At 46.8% G+C, this 13,523-nt stretch overlaps 6 protein-coding genes across 6 annotated transcripts; 4 read left to right on the top strand and 2 right to left on the bottom strand.

The window, feature by feature from the left end:
• Positions 1 to 76: 76 nt before the first annotated feature.
• On the top strand, positions 77 to 1,370 carry C8R40DRAFT_1045524 (uncharacterized protein; the record flags this gene model as incomplete). Its single annotated transcript, XM_046224308.1, has 4 exons — positions 77 to 360; positions 422 to 573; positions 632 to 908; positions 974 to 1,370. The coding sequence occupies 4 exons, from the start codon at positions 77 to 79 to the stop codon at positions 1,368 to 1,370; spliced, it is 1,110 nt and encodes a 369-aa protein (XP_046086336.1).
• Positions 1,371 to 1,490: 120 nt separating this feature from the next.
• C8R40DRAFT_227208 (uncharacterized protein) lies at positions 1,491 to 3,883 on the top strand. Its single transcript, XM_046234400.1, has 5 exons — positions 1,491 to 1,664; positions 1,717 to 1,877; positions 1,932 to 3,214; positions 3,264 to 3,477; positions 3,534 to 3,883. The coding sequence occupies exons 1-5, from the start codon at positions 1,649 to 1,651 to the stop codon at positions 3,786 to 3,788; spliced, it is 1,929 nt and encodes a 642-aa protein (XP_046086335.1). The 5' UTR covers positions 1,491 to 1,648; the 3' UTR covers positions 3,789 to 3,883.
• A 51-nt stretch (positions 3,884 to 3,934) lies between these two features.
• C8R40DRAFT_226774 (phospholipase B) lies at positions 3,935 to 7,205 on the bottom strand. The gene is made up of 8 exons (XM_046234396.1): positions 6,268 to 7,205; positions 6,015 to 6,219; positions 5,725 to 5,965; positions 5,502 to 5,669; positions 5,138 to 5,448; positions 4,855 to 5,079; positions 4,408 to 4,794; positions 3,935 to 4,354 (listed from the first exon to the last, which is right to left on the bottom strand). Exons 1-8 carry the CDS (start codon positions 6,704 to 6,706, stop codon positions 4,189 to 4,191), a joined length of 2,142 nt encoding a protein of 713 aa, XP_046086334.1. The 5' UTR covers positions 6,707 to 7,205; the 3' UTR covers positions 3,935 to 4,188.
• C8R40DRAFT_1069694 (uncharacterized protein) lies at positions 7,028 to 9,880 on the top strand (the record flags this gene model as incomplete). The annotated part of the gene is made up of 3 exons (XM_046226142.1): positions 7,028 to 7,204; positions 7,255 to 7,806; positions 7,859 to 9,880. 3 exons carry the CDS (start codon positions 7,028 to 7,030, stop codon positions 9,878 to 9,880), a joined length of 2,751 nt encoding a protein of 916 aa, XP_046086333.1.
• A 200-nt stretch (positions 9,881 to 10,080) lies between these two features.
• C8R40DRAFT_226970 (uncharacterized protein) lies at positions 10,081 to 11,772 on the top strand. Its single transcript, XM_046234399.1, has 2 exons — positions 10,081 to 10,422; positions 10,475 to 11,772. The coding sequence occupies exons 1-2, from the start codon at positions 10,221 to 10,223 to the stop codon at positions 11,578 to 11,580; spliced, it is 1,308 nt and encodes a 435-aa protein (XP_046086332.1). The 5' UTR covers positions 10,081 to 10,220; the 3' UTR covers positions 11,581 to 11,772.
• Positions 11,773 to 12,029: 257 nt separating this feature from the next.
• Positions 12,030 to 12,670, bottom strand: C8R40DRAFT_1170855 (uncharacterized protein; the record flags this gene model as incomplete). Its single annotated transcript, XM_046231602.1, has 2 exons — positions 12,030 to 12,566; positions 12,620 to 12,670. The coding sequence occupies 2 exons, from the start codon at positions 12,668 to 12,670 to the stop codon at positions 12,030 to 12,032; spliced, it is 588 nt and encodes a 195-aa protein (XP_046086331.1).
• Positions 12,671 to 13,523: the final 853 nt, after the last annotated feature.

Genomic DNA, 13,523 nt, shown 5'->3' with positions numbered 1-13,523 from the left:
AGACAAGAATTGGATTCGGTAACTCGGTTTAGAATCACCGGCAGGCAATTTTTTTCCACTTCTCCAAATTTCGCTCATGCCTTCGGCTCAAGCAACCAAAAAACGAAAACCTCAGGATTCTCGAGAGGGTGAACCGTCGGCTTTACCAAAGAAAAAAGCTAAACGCGACCCTCATATTTCGAATGTATCCGGTCACGTTAAAAACGATAAAAGCAAGGGAAAGGGAAAGGAAGGAAAGGGGAAAGGCAAAGAAACGGCTTTCCAAGTCGTTCAATCTTCCTTGGTCGTCTCTGTCTCTCCTGTATTTGCTAGCAATCCTAGAACTGGAGTAGAAGAGATGTTGGATTCTATGATTATGCGGTAAGGTTTAATACTCCATTTAATAATTTGATACGCTGATTTTTGAACGGTGTGTTTATAGATACATCCCTGCGCTTGACGGGGTAGTGCTTTCACATTCGAATTTGACGTTCAAGGAAGATACAGCAGCTATCCAAGCCGATAGTCCGTTCTTGATTTGCAAGATTATTTTTGACGCTACTGTCTGGAGACCGCTTGTTGGTATGCAACTTGGTGAGTAGGAGGAATCGGTTTCTTCCGTTTCATAGAGATTCACATTCAGGGATCCAAGTCGGCAAAATCAGCTTATGTTCCCCCGACCATATATCATTACTCGTTCACAAAACATTCAACGTATCGATACCTCGACATCATATACCTACGCAAGAATGGGAGTTCGAATATGGTGCGGCGGAGAATGATCCGGAGTTCGGTGTGGGTGCGGGCGTTGAGGGAATGGGAACGGGATCGGAGTTGGATGATGGAGAGGGAAATGGGAGATGGATACATAAGGTCACAGCATCTTCAATAGGCGGAGAGGATGGGTATTTAGAATTTACTGTCATCGGGTGCGTATCTCATCGTCTTCCTATGCTACATCCATCTGTCATTCTCGTACTAAGGACGTTTCCAGTTTGACAGTCGCGAATGAAATGCTCTCCCTTATAGGCTCATTACAGCGTGATCCCTTTTCGTCTGTACATATTCCCTCAAATAGCACACAGAATCATAGAGAAGTAGAAGAAGAACAGGAGGAGCAAGACGTGGTAGACGGATTCTTGAATGGGATGGACGAAGATCACGAGGGCAGCGATGAAGATATCGAGAGTGACCAAGATGGGTTTGAGGCGCTGAATCGAAAGCAGAACGATGTGAACGCTGAGCGGTCTTGGCAGACGGCTACGGAAAGGGAGAAGGGGGAAGAGGAGAAGCAGAAAAAGAAGAAAAAAAGGAAAGCTGAGGTGGTCAATGTGGAAGAGAGCCAGAAATCGGGGAAAAAGAAGAAGAAAACTGGGAAATCGGACCTATAGCATTATAGAACTATGTGGTATATCTAGCTCCAGTGGAATTGCTTTGCGTATGTACAGAGTATAGTAACTTGCTAAAGTTGTTTAATCGAGGGTGAAAATTTGAAATTTCACGACCACGTGCTATTTCGGTGGTTTAAGAGCTTCGTTGACATTGCCCAACAAACGCGACAAGGCTTCTACAGTGACTTCACAAGAAATACCGCTCTCAGAACATCTAGAGTCATACAAATTAGGAGCTTTTTTCTATCGAAGGAAGAAATCCCTTCCCCACGGAAAAGATGTCCGAAATTCCCGGTGGGTCTCGACCTAATGTGGTGTTAATCTCTTGTTGACCAGCTTTCGCTAGGACACAGAGCTTATGGTGCAGAATCGAAAAAGTCCGCGTCAAACCCTAGAATCAATGGACCCAAACCACCATCCCCTCCATCCGATGCCTCTGAACGGTACACTGTGCTTCAACGAAAAGTGGACGATTTGGAAAAGGTTCATAATGATGGAAAGAAAGCAGTATGTGACCCCAGTCTCATGTTAGTGCCCAGTGGGACTAACACTTGTTCTCAGCATCAGGCTGAGGTCGAACGATTGAAGTTGGAGCTCGCACGTCTCCAGAAAGCTAACGCTGAATTGACGGATCGTCTGGACAAGCAGAAGAAGCAAAAAGAAGCTCTCGATCTCCGTGTAGATGAGCTCAGGATGAATTCGAACGCAGACAAAGCTGAGATCAAGGACCTCGGAGTCAAGCTTCGTATGTCGGAACACCAGCGAACGCAGATGACTGCCAAGCACGGCAATGTGGCGGATGTAAAGAAATCGTTGCAGTCATTGGAGACGAGGCGGAAGGAAGAAATGAAGGAGAGGGATAGAACGATAGCGGACCTGGAAAAGAGTTTGTTAACGGACAAGAAGAAGCGGGAGATGGTTGAGAGCCAGTTGAAGGAGACGAAAGCAAAGCATGACTTTGAAATTGACAAGATGAAGGACACGGTAGAGAAATTGAAGAGGGAGATTGTTGCAGCTCGCGATGAAGTTCAAGAAATTCAACACCGTCTCGAAGCGACAATTTCCAAAACTAGCTCCAACGAAGAGTCGTTGTTGGCCCAGCTGGAAGATCATAAGCTTATGCTGAATGAAGTGGCAGAGCATTATGGGTTATTGGCTTCAAATACAGTTTCAAGGCTAGCTTTCGAACGACTCACTTTCGAGAACTATGCACTTCGGATTCAAGCCGCTCGCTCTTCACGCAAGCTTGGGAACACAGAGGGCCAGGTATCCGAGTTGGCGAATCTTATTCGGCAGTCACAGGAGGAAAATCAGATATTACGGAGAAATTCAAAAGATATGATGCAGGAATTGTCTTCTTTTATCGAAAACGCCACATCCAAGCCTCCGTCACCTCCTTCTTACGATGATTTAGACGAGATTATTACGCATTTGGACCGTGATCACGAAGCCTTCCAGGAGGAGGAAACACGGATTAACATTGAAACTCTACAGCTAGAGGCGGAGTTGCACCACTTACAGCACGACGCCCTGTTCTTCGCTTATGCAGAAGCCGAGACAGAGTTCCATGAAGCTCTGGCTATTGCTTCAAAACTCCCAGAGGTGGAACAGCAACGAGACATTGCACAGGAGCTGTTGCAAGCCACTAACATCACCGCACAAAGCCTCAGATTGTCGTCTGATAAGTTCAAACTGCAAGTGGCGGAACTTGAAGAAAAGTTGAAGACAGAGACGCGCAAGTCCGATGAAGCATTGCAGAAGGAACAGGCCAATGCTCATCGGTTGACGACGACTGTTCAGAAATTGCGGATGGCAGAAGATGGACTGAGAGCAGAGAACGAGCAGTAAGTTCCTTCACTGCCGTTTTTACCAGCTCTGATTTTTTGCTTCAAGGCTTACCTATGAGCTATCTGAAGCAGAACGCTTCCAGGAAGCGTATTATTCTCTTTCGGAAGAACTTGAAGGACTGTTAGACCGTAACGCTCTGGCAGAAGATGAGGCTCAGCGCCTGAGCAGAGTCAATGCTGAGATCATCGGTCATCATAATCCACTTCAGAGGATCATGTACCTCGAGAAAATCAGGAATGAGCTTGCGGAAACAAAACAGGTGAATTCTTTTCAGTGCATGTGTATCATCATCTAATATTTGGTCATCATTCTCAGAAACTGCTCGTTTCAATGCGGACGAACGAAACGGTCGCTATCCAAAACCAGGATCTGCAGAATGAGCTGGACATGTATAAATCCGTCGCGGTGCCATACGAACTCAAATTAGGGACCAAGTTTACTAGAATGGCAAGGCCTCCACTAGTGAACTTGAACAAGAGTACCCCTCACAATCTCGAGGTTACGCGAACACCCGCTTCGAAAATTCACAGTTCTATCACCAGTGACATGGATGTGGACGAATTGTCATAGCCTGCCTGAAAATATCGCATGTTGAATATTGTACGTTGATATCCGCGCTGAGCAGCACGGCCTGTTACTTATGCTCTACTTATTTTCCGTAACCCATGTTGTTCAAATATGTTGTTCAAATATGATACCCTTTATCAGTTGAAGTTTGGCCATGGATTTTCATCGCTTTCGATTTGATTTGTAAATTGTGGCAATGTACAGTATTATTAGATGACATTACGAGTGATAAGCCACTCAAAGCACTAGCTCAGCGTATGCAGGTAGGTATGCGTTTCAATACATAGAGAGTTCGTCAATAAGTCCATGAAAAAAGCGTGAAATAAAGAGAATGAGTGTTCCAGCACGAACCCAAAATATGTACTATGTAAACACGAAATTCGAAGAGCCTGTTTTCATGAAGCTAAGAATCAGAGTAAAGCGATCCACGATGAGCAGGCATTTCGTATGATTCAGGCCGAACATATTGAGAATATCTCTTGAGATTCAGCTCCTCTTCTTCGTGCAAAGCACTGACTTGCTGATATTGGGCAACGAATTGGCGATCTCTTCGCTTCTTCCACCAGATTCTAGATCCATAGGAGTCAGAACAATGATGCAAAGGACGGCTTAATAAACGCACAGTCCGCCGATTAATAACCCAATGAATACAACAAGACCCACAACACCACCGATGAGTTTGCTCTTGTTCTCGGACAAGAAATTTTCCAATCCTTGCGGGTCCGGGTCTACGAATATCTGTTTTCGATTAGGGACCTCCGAAAGACTGGGAGGGTTCTGGGGGTCGAAGCAGTACTGTGTAAAGCACGTCTGGCAAAAGTCTGACCGATTCACTACTGGAGAGATCTTGTACCGCGCGCGATCGACAGCAGCACATTGCAGACATTTACCGAAATCAGGATCAGCGTCGTTGGTATTTGGCACGAAACCAGAAATGGTATTATTGTGTATTTGGTCGAATAGTACTTGTTGCTGTTTGGGAGTGTATTGCAGTTGGAACGTACCGGTGCTATACAATTGGGTTTGATGGATACATTGGAAACAAACAGAAGAATCACCATGTACTCACTTTGCCGTTGGGTCATCGCCATTGAACGGTGGCATATTGGGAATATAAATCACGAGCGGAAATTCGGGAGGGTTCTGTGTAGGATCACAACCGAAAAATGTAGTTCGCTCTCGAGCGCCAGTATCGACGAAAGCCTGTGCATTTTGTGGTAGGGGCGGCATTTGTTGATGTGATGCTTCTAGAATAGTTGACTGACGCTCAGCACTGATCAACAAACCAGTGCCACTGCAATGGTGTCAATATATGAGAACAATCATTCCTGGGGGACACGAAAGCCACTTACTTGGGCCAGTTATTGGAATCATCGGCACTGCCGTCCAGAGTCACAATGACATCTAAAGCTCTGGTTCTCACAAAGAGGGGCCCCAACGGAATGTTTTCACCGTTAGAAGCACCATCGATCAAGGACAGCCAAGTGGAATTGGCGTCGTCGTAGGTCGCAGTTTTGACGCCGTTGAAAGGATTCGGCCAATTAGCCACGTCGTCTGCACGCGTACGAACTTCTGACAGTTGCCGGGATAAAACATACAACAACCCGTTTCCGTCAGATTGAGAGAAACCTTGTAGCGTGTTGTGCGCAAAGTCCAGAATTTGCTTGATTCAGAGGTGAACTTCATGATGGTATGAATACCGGGACGGGTACTCACGTTGAACAAAGAGGCGCTTGTGCCCATCATGAAACCAGCCTGGTCGAATCCAGTGACACAGGCGGTTGCATTCACAGGCTTCTTGTTTGTCATCGGCGTGCCGGCGAAGGTGAGATTGACTCCCGCACTCAAGTCGGGATCATACGAGGCAAATTCGAAAGGTGTGATCTACACGTGTAGAACGTTAGGAGTGCCAAAGAAACAGTTGAACGAGGGATCGCACCTCATATACGGTGGGGTCCAAAGTGAGCGCAGTAGTTGTGTTTAAATTCTGAGGTCGGGAATCTGTCACAAGTATTGGGAAGGGGGTTTCATATTGCTGCCAGGCAGGGATAGTTGGAATGTTGGACCAAAGTTGGCCAGCACCATGAGCAGTGTCATTCGTGAAGAAGTTTTGGCGATTGGTTTGGTTCAGAAAATGGAAGGAAATCATTCGTGCCCAAGGGTCCGTGATGGATGTGTCGCTAGGAACAGTCATCGAAACCGTTATTATAGGTTTGAAATTGTTCTTACATTCCAGTGTCAGCTTTCGACATTACACTCCAGAGGATACTCCCGAAAAAGTATTGATTGTATTCAGAAAATACATCGTCTCCATCAGGTGTAGCAAACGCGATATCAAGAAGCCATCCAGTAAGATTGTTTCCGTTTCCAAACACAAGCTCCCCCAGAGTGGGGAAGTTGTTAAAAAACAAGGAACCTGTTATCCATGATCCCCCTACGCATTGTCAATATCAGCACGGAAGAAAGCAAGGTCGTTGCGTACCAGATAGCCCGGATAGATACGAGGAAACCTGGAGCAAACCACCGGTACCTGCAGCCTTGGCAGAGCTGTTCCGAGCATCAAGACCACTCAAGGCAGCTGCGCCGTACTGAGCAGCTCGAAGACCCCCTCCAGGAATTGCAATGCCGATCTTGGGAAAGTTACCCTGGAAGGCAGTCGAGTTATACCCTAGCTGAGAGCCGTTACCAAGCCAGTCAATCCACGCCTGCGCGATGGTCGAATTCATTCGTGTCTCAACATAGTCTACTTCTTTACGATTGATAGTCTGGTTCGACGCCGTCCATTCACGGACAAAATCTGTGGTGGAAAGGTCCGGACAAGGAATGTTTACAGCAGGCGCATAGTCTGTAACAGAGTCCTCGAAAGCAGCGGTTGTTGCAAATAGAGCAAGGAGCCCGAGGAGGGTCCTAACACAGTACATAGTAGAAAGAAAGAAGTGTCGTGATGACTAGATTGATCAATGTTGATTTACACCCAAGGTATAAATGAATACAACATTTTTGCTCGGTGATCCCGGTACCAACCGGTTCACAACGACTTCTTGAGGCTCTGAAGGCCATTGTTGTCGGGGCCGTGAACAACAAACAGACGGAAGCAAACGGAAACAAAAAGGAAAACAACAATTAAAATATCAAGGACTCGAGCCGGGCGACGGGCCGGCACTGCGTGGCTATGATCACTCTATAGTCTCTTGTCCTTGAAGTTGGCGCTCAACTTGCTTCTTGCTTCTTGACTTTTGGCTATGCCTCTGCCTAATGCTACGTACACTCTCCAAGGCCAGTCAAGGCCTGGAGATCCCATGTACTCAAGGCCCAAGCATGGAATGTTGCTTCGCCTTTCTACAGAGGCTATTAATGCTCTTCAAAGTGACCCCAATGCAAAACCTAACGTGGATTTTGTAGTCTCAGAAGATGGATCAGTGTGTAATCTCTACTTTATTTCTCTACCTACTGACTGAACCCTTCTCAGAGTCGCATAGTAATCGGCGAATCATCCTTCTCTCTGCAAAGCCAGACGGAGGAAATACCTCATGATTTGTACTTGCGCTCAGCCTCAGCAGCCAAGCCATTCGTTCCTCTCAAATTTTACGCCAATGTCATCGGCAAACTCACCATCTCTGAGAGGGAATTGGACGACGAATTGGCTGACAGGATACGCAAAAGCACTGCAGCGGCAGCTGAGAAGCGCCACAATCCTAAAACTAAATTCATTGATGCCAATAATTTACCACAACCGACGACGAAATCGGCGGCAAAAAAGAAATCAGATCTCTTCAGAAAGCCTCTTAGACCTAGTGATCGGCTTAAACCTACCCCCCTCAGTACTTCCACCTCTTCCGCACCATCACCGCGTCCGTCTCATGCTCCGAAGCCACCACAGGATGGGACCACATCGTTAGGGAGACGACTAATTCATTATCTGGCTCTTGCGGAGCGGACAAGCGAAGACGCCGTCAAGGCGGTTGGAGGTTCAAATTGTGATGCGAAAACAAGGCAGGATATATTGGATGCTTTGCACTTAGTACGCAGTCATTATTCACTTAACTCAGCTGAATCCGATGGTCCGTTTATAGCTTGCCGAACGAGGACCATCCAACAAAGGCTCTCAGCAGATCTGGCGTTTGAAACACGAGTCTTGGCTCGACGTACGGCCGTATGAATGGCCGAGTTTGTCAGAAACAGATCGTACCAACTTGGCTCGTGGCGCACGTAAAGCTCTCAGTTCTCTCGGAATACCTGAGAGTGATCCTAGATGGGAACACGCAAAGTACCGTCCGCCCGCAAACATTGCCAGAAATGACTCGCCTATTCCTGCGCCATCTTCTCTATCTGCATCTAATTCTGCATCAGCGCCGAAACGCGGTATCTCTTCAAAAGAAGCTAGGGAAAAGAACGCTAGAAAGCCAGATACAAAGACGGAAATCTTGATCAAGGACGAAACAAAACCGCGCCCGAACCATGTTGCTTCGTCCGCGAACGCGCTCGGGAGTAATAGTATGAAGCCTGCGGCCAAAACATCGAAAGCACCTACCCCACCCACCACGAACGGTACCCCCTCCACACGTCTTACTCCGAATATGCGCAGACTACCAGGTTCTGGATACAAACTCCCTACGAAAGCCGTAGATCTCTCACGTTCACAGAATCAATCCAAGGATGGGTCGATTACCCCATCCATTTCGTCTTCATCGGCTGCTTCGAAGGATGTCGATGTCGCTATGAAAGATATGACGCGACGACCGAATGAGGATAAGCAGAAGGACGATCAGCGTCTTCCAACCTCTCGTTCTAATATTAAAAAAGAGGAAGGCGAACTATCCACATCATCTAGTGGTACTGGAGGGATTGGTGCTCGTACCAATGATGGGCCTGCGCCCGTGAAACGCGTCAAGCACCTTCGGGATGAGGCCATGGAATCAGATCAAGATAAAATAAAGGACAACTCGAAAGGTAAGAACCGGGAAAGGGCTGAAGGTCGGTCGAGGGACACTGATCGAAGTCGAGAAAGGGTGAAAGATAGTGATAGGGGTGGAAGCAAAGAGAGAGAGAGATCCTTGGAGCGAGACCATCATCGTGACCGCGAACCTACGCGTCGGAACAGCGAAGCGTCTTCCCAAAAGAGAAAGAAGGTCAAAGAAGAGGACGAAGAACACGACGAGGGGATTTTTAGAACAGGAGGGAAGAGAAGAAAAACGGAAAATGGAATGGAAGTTTTATCTATGGCTGGACCAGTAAGAGGCGACCGAGTCAATGAACGGGATCGGGACAGAGAGAGGCAGAGAGGCAAAGACAACGAACAGAGAGACAGAGAGATTCACAGAGGAAAAGATAAAGAACGCGAGCGAGGCAGAGACGAAACTCGAGAGAGAGGAAAAGATAGAGAACGCGAACGAGAGCGCGAACGATACAGAGATAGGGAGCGCGACAGTCCTCAAAAAGGACGGGATGCAAGATCTAGCAAATTTGTTAACGAGCCTACCACGGATAGGAAGTCTTCTGCCAACTCTCAATCCCACTCAGGGAAAGGCAAGACGATGAAGAAAGAGCCTTCTCCGCCCCCACTACCAGCCAAGAAAGTCAAGAAGGAACTTTCTCCTGTCCCAAGACATACTTCCCCGATCTCGAATCATTCTAACAAAAGCTCCTCTACGAAGGGAGCCAAGTTCCGACGAAAGTCACCCATATACACTTCGTCGGAAGACGAAGACAATCAGCGCCACCCCAGTCCTGCTCTACCTACTCCTACGGCTTCTTCCTCTTCAGCCGGTTCTCGTCGTTCGCATCTATCGACAAACGATGCTCTCACGGACGGAAATCTCAACGAGCACAGTCACGAAGCCGATCATCGTAACGCTCTTCGAAGCAAGTATACAGCATCATATGTGAAGTACTTGAGCACATTTCAGACTCTGGTGTCGCAGAAGCAAGAGATCGAACGTCTTTTGAATCGCGCCAGCTCACGGTCGAGCGACTCTGATGGTGATGTGGAGCTGTTGGATTTTGAGGGACTGACGAAGACATTGAGTCAGAACAAACAGCAGTGGGAGGAGCTGCAGAGTATTCAGCTTGAACATGAAAGGGAGATGCTCGGTTGATGTGAATGGTATGATTGAATTTTCAAGTTGTATAGTATTTTGCGATTAACTCGCCGATAATACAACAGACATCTGGGCAGGACATTGTCATCCTTGGTTTAATCCTGGATATTTGTAGACAAGCATTCCTTCATAGTAGGACTAATTCTGTCACGCCGTGTATTCCAGGCAACAACGTACACAAGCATTTGCAGCTTTCGTGAATCCCGATTGAGAACGCATATAATCACATCATTTGATAGTGTATATCGTCGAGACTAGACTGAGAAGCATTGGATGCTTCTCGTCGCAATGAATACATGAGGTTTGGTTGGGGTGTTCAAGAATCATTGCAAAGAACATGAACATATGGTATTTGGCAGTCAATCTATTTTCTCACTACGGGGAGAGGCCCGGCCCGGAACATCCAACGCCGAGTAACCCGAGCGTTAGAATTTTCGGAATTGCTGCTGTGCTATTTCCTTCACCACCACTACGCTCTTTCCGTTACGACGTTACGACTATGCCCTTTATCCACAATAAACAACTCTACTCTGCTTCAAGTTAGTACATGCAAGGCCCCTTCAGTACTCAACCCGCTCACCTTTCCAACAGATAACACCCGTCAAATCGAAGAGCACACATATACTCAAGAGTCTGTCGATTTGATGTCCCCAACATTTATTCTTCCTCAAGCACAACCTACTCAAATAAACAATAAAGACATCGCTCTTATCACTCTCATGGCGATATTCATCCTCCTTATTGGTGCAGCCGCTATTCGCCTTGCTCATCTAGTGTACTTCAAGGAAGACGCGTCCTATGGCCCTCGCGTAATCTCTAGTTCTAAGACATTCACTGAAAGCTCAAGCACTCTTCCTTTAACTTCCTCAAGTACACCTCGAGTATCTTCCTCCATCAAGTTTATCGCGTCAGATGACATGGACGACCCGTTTGATTTTCCCAACGATAAAATCGAACGAGACATTACATTTTTATTTCCTTTCGCTCGCCCGGAGACTCCACCTTGCCCCCCAAGGCGGCCTCCAGCATTTTTAAGAGAAGAAGAAGAAGATATTGCAGCCATGCTGTCAATTAGAGCTGGCCAAGAAAGCGTGTGCAGGAGAGGCCACAGAGAAAAGAAGGAGTCAGAATCTTCGTCGACAACTACTACATCTACCGTCCAGGATAGTCTCTGTCCGAGCGAGCAGAGATCATCGGTTACATCTGTTTATTCTATATCTATCCGAAGTGAAGACGAGGAGGAAGAAGATATGGAAGAAGCGGTCGAGGTTTATGAGGTGAAACGAGTCCAAACGCAAAGTATGGAGGTAAAAAGAGGTGTATTGATGTCCTGGAGAACGTCAAGACCACAAAGTCCTGCACCAGATATGCCCACAGTTGTCATTTCCGAATCCAGCTCTGATACTGGCGCCTTGGACACCATCATACGCAGCGATAATGCATTCCTTCAACCCCTTCCCTCGCTCTTGATCACCCATCCCAGCGAAATCAGTCTTGTGTCGACTACGAGTACCGTTTCTGTCGATCTCGACGAGTTTCCTTTGCCCCCCAATCTTCCAATCCTTCCGAAAATCCAATCTGTGGACCTACCGCTGATGTTCATAGTACCGGACGTAGACGGATCGACTTTTCGGATGAGTAGGGAGGAAAAAAGGTCGACGGTTGATCAAGTGATAACTATGTACGAAGGTCACTAGTTTGAAAGCGGTGAACCGTACAGATCTCATGAATACACAATACCCTACCATTGAACCGAATGTACTTTATAGGCAGCCCAAAGCTACCCTACAACGCTAAAAATGTACAATCCCCGATTGACAATCCCTTAACCAAACCTAACCTAACCGGGAGGATGAAGATTAACCCCTGAAAATTGAGTATATGTAGGTTTTTGGTCTTTTTATCCTTCTCCTGAGTACTTGTGGGCGGGAGGTACCCGTACAGATCACGAGGACGGCATCTCCGTGCGTCAATATTAATTCTGGTCGGGAGAACAATATTATGGTCTACTGATACTAAATCCTACTAGGTCCTCCCGTGTTCCTGCAACGTAAATAGGATTGCAAGAGGTATCTCTGATAGGATAGCACAAAAGCAAGGCAGTTAGATCAACCGCGGAACAGAAACAACAGTGCAGACTCACCCTTTAAACCGGATAAAGAATTTTGTTTTGGTTATCTCGGATTCCACACATTTCACCTTGAACGAACCCGCTACATCCATTTGCTGACTTCGAAGCGCGGCGTGTCCATGTTCGATCTCTCCCAGCCCTCCGGTAGCCCGAGGACTCATCAGTATCTCTTCGATCAATAGGCATACGTCCAGACGTCGTAGATGGCTCACCGCCAGTGCAGACTGCCGGACCCGTAAAGCCAAACTTGATTTGGTCGGTATCAGGTTTAACTTTCTTAGGAGGATTGTTCAACCAATTGATCACCCAGCCTGAGGTGTGCAGTTTCCCCTCAGCAGCAACTATGAACTGCTGCACCTTGTCTCGCGCTTCTTGTTGCGTTTTTGAGAGCTCAGTAGGGGAGAGTTCAGCGCCCTTTTCGAAAGAGACGGAAATAGCTGAACGACGAAAAAGGGTAGGATCTGGGGTTGTGGATCCGGATTCTGCGGTCTGATCTCTGGGGACTCCAATTGCAATATTGCTCAATAATCGGACAGGGTTCGCGTTCACATACTATAATGGAGGGATTGGTATCATGACGCTAAGCAATGAACAATGACACATACCGCAGAAAGAAGGCTGAGGACAACGTACGTTGTTGAGATACTGAACTTCATGATGGCACGAAGATATGGATTTGGATGGAAAGAGATAGGGTCTATGCAAGACGATAGATTAAAACTGCACACAGAAGTCGAGAAATATTCCCTACACTTCCGAAGACGAAATTGAGACAGGATCCAAGAACACTTGGAGAGCGTCGAATTCTTTCTTTGACCGGCAAAAAAAAAGACTCGAATGTATGAAGGGGAACTTGTCCAGCAGGTTGAAAGACCTTCGATTTCGGATGCATCCTTATATACGCTGCAAGGCCTTCCCAGCTTAAGCCGTGTCCGTCCCTCCTTATACAAAGGACATAAGAAAATTAGGGCCCGGACTTGCTTCGAAGCCGCCGTACTTGTTAACATGCTGTATGAATCGGCGGCGGTTATCCTCGGGCTTACCTTTCAGAATACGTACGTATAGTGAACACTGTATAATATTGTATGTAGGAGTTGTAATAGAATGGGAAACATTGCTGAGTGGCCTGGTGGAAAAATTGTGCTCATGAATACTGTACCGGCGAAAGGCACCCTAGTCTGGGTCAGACAACCTGAACGTTATTCAACTTCAGGCCTCCAAATCTCGAGCTTTCGGGTTCAAGGTTGAGAATGCCGGGAGGTGAGAGAGAGAGACAGCGGAAATTAGGCAGATTAAATTATGTCATTGTGTCGTTTGTGTATTACTTATAACATGCATCCGGATGGGAGCCTCCTTCATCTGGCTCCGAGGGGGCCCAAAGGCCCCCTCCAATCCAAGTTAGCTGAGTAGTCAGTGCTATCACACCTCTGTACAATATGTAGATTGCTGGGTGTATAAACCCCGTAATAAGGTTATATACAGCCTGTTTCCATAGATACTAAATATATC

This window comes from Lentinula edodes (genome assembly GCF_021015755.1).
Source record: "Lentinula edodes strain Le(Bin) 0899 ss11 chromosome Unknown C8R40scaffold_18, whole genome shotgun sequence".
Taxonomy (NCBI): Eukaryota; Fungi; Basidiomycota; class Agaricomycetes; order Agaricales; family Omphalotaceae; genus Lentinula; species Lentinula edodes.
This window is presented reverse-complemented; position numbering and strand designations above follow the sequence as displayed.

Coding starts and splice junctions, on each gene's coding strand:
- C8R40DRAFT_226774 (XM_046234396.1), bottom strand. CDS start 6,706: ATGTACTGTGTTAGGACCCTCCTCGGGCTCCTTGCTCTATTTGCAACA. Junction 5,966..6,014: donor TCGAAAGCTGACACTGGAAT/GTAAGAACAATT, acceptor GACTGTTCCTAG/CGACACATCCATCACGGACC. Junction 5,080..5,137: donor GATTCCAATAACTGGCCCAA/GTAAGTGGCTTT, acceptor ACACCATTGCAG/TGGCACTGGTTTGTTGATCA.
- C8R40DRAFT_226970 (XM_046234399.1), top strand. CDS start 10,221: ATGAACATATGGTATTTGGCAGTCAATCTATTTTCTCACTACGGGGAG. Junction 10,423..10,474: donor ACAACTCTACTCTGCTTCAA/GTTAGTACATGC, acceptor CCTTTCCAACAG/ATAACACCCGTCAAATCGAA.
- C8R40DRAFT_227208 (XM_046234400.1), top strand. Junction 1,878..1,931: donor ATAATGATGGAAAGAAAGCA/GTATGTGACCCC, acceptor ACTTGTTCTCAG/CATCAGGCTGAGGTCGAACG. Junction 3,478..3,533: donor AGCTTGCGGAAACAAAACAG/GTGAATTCTTTT, acceptor CATCATTCTCAG/AAACTGCTCGTTTCAATGCG.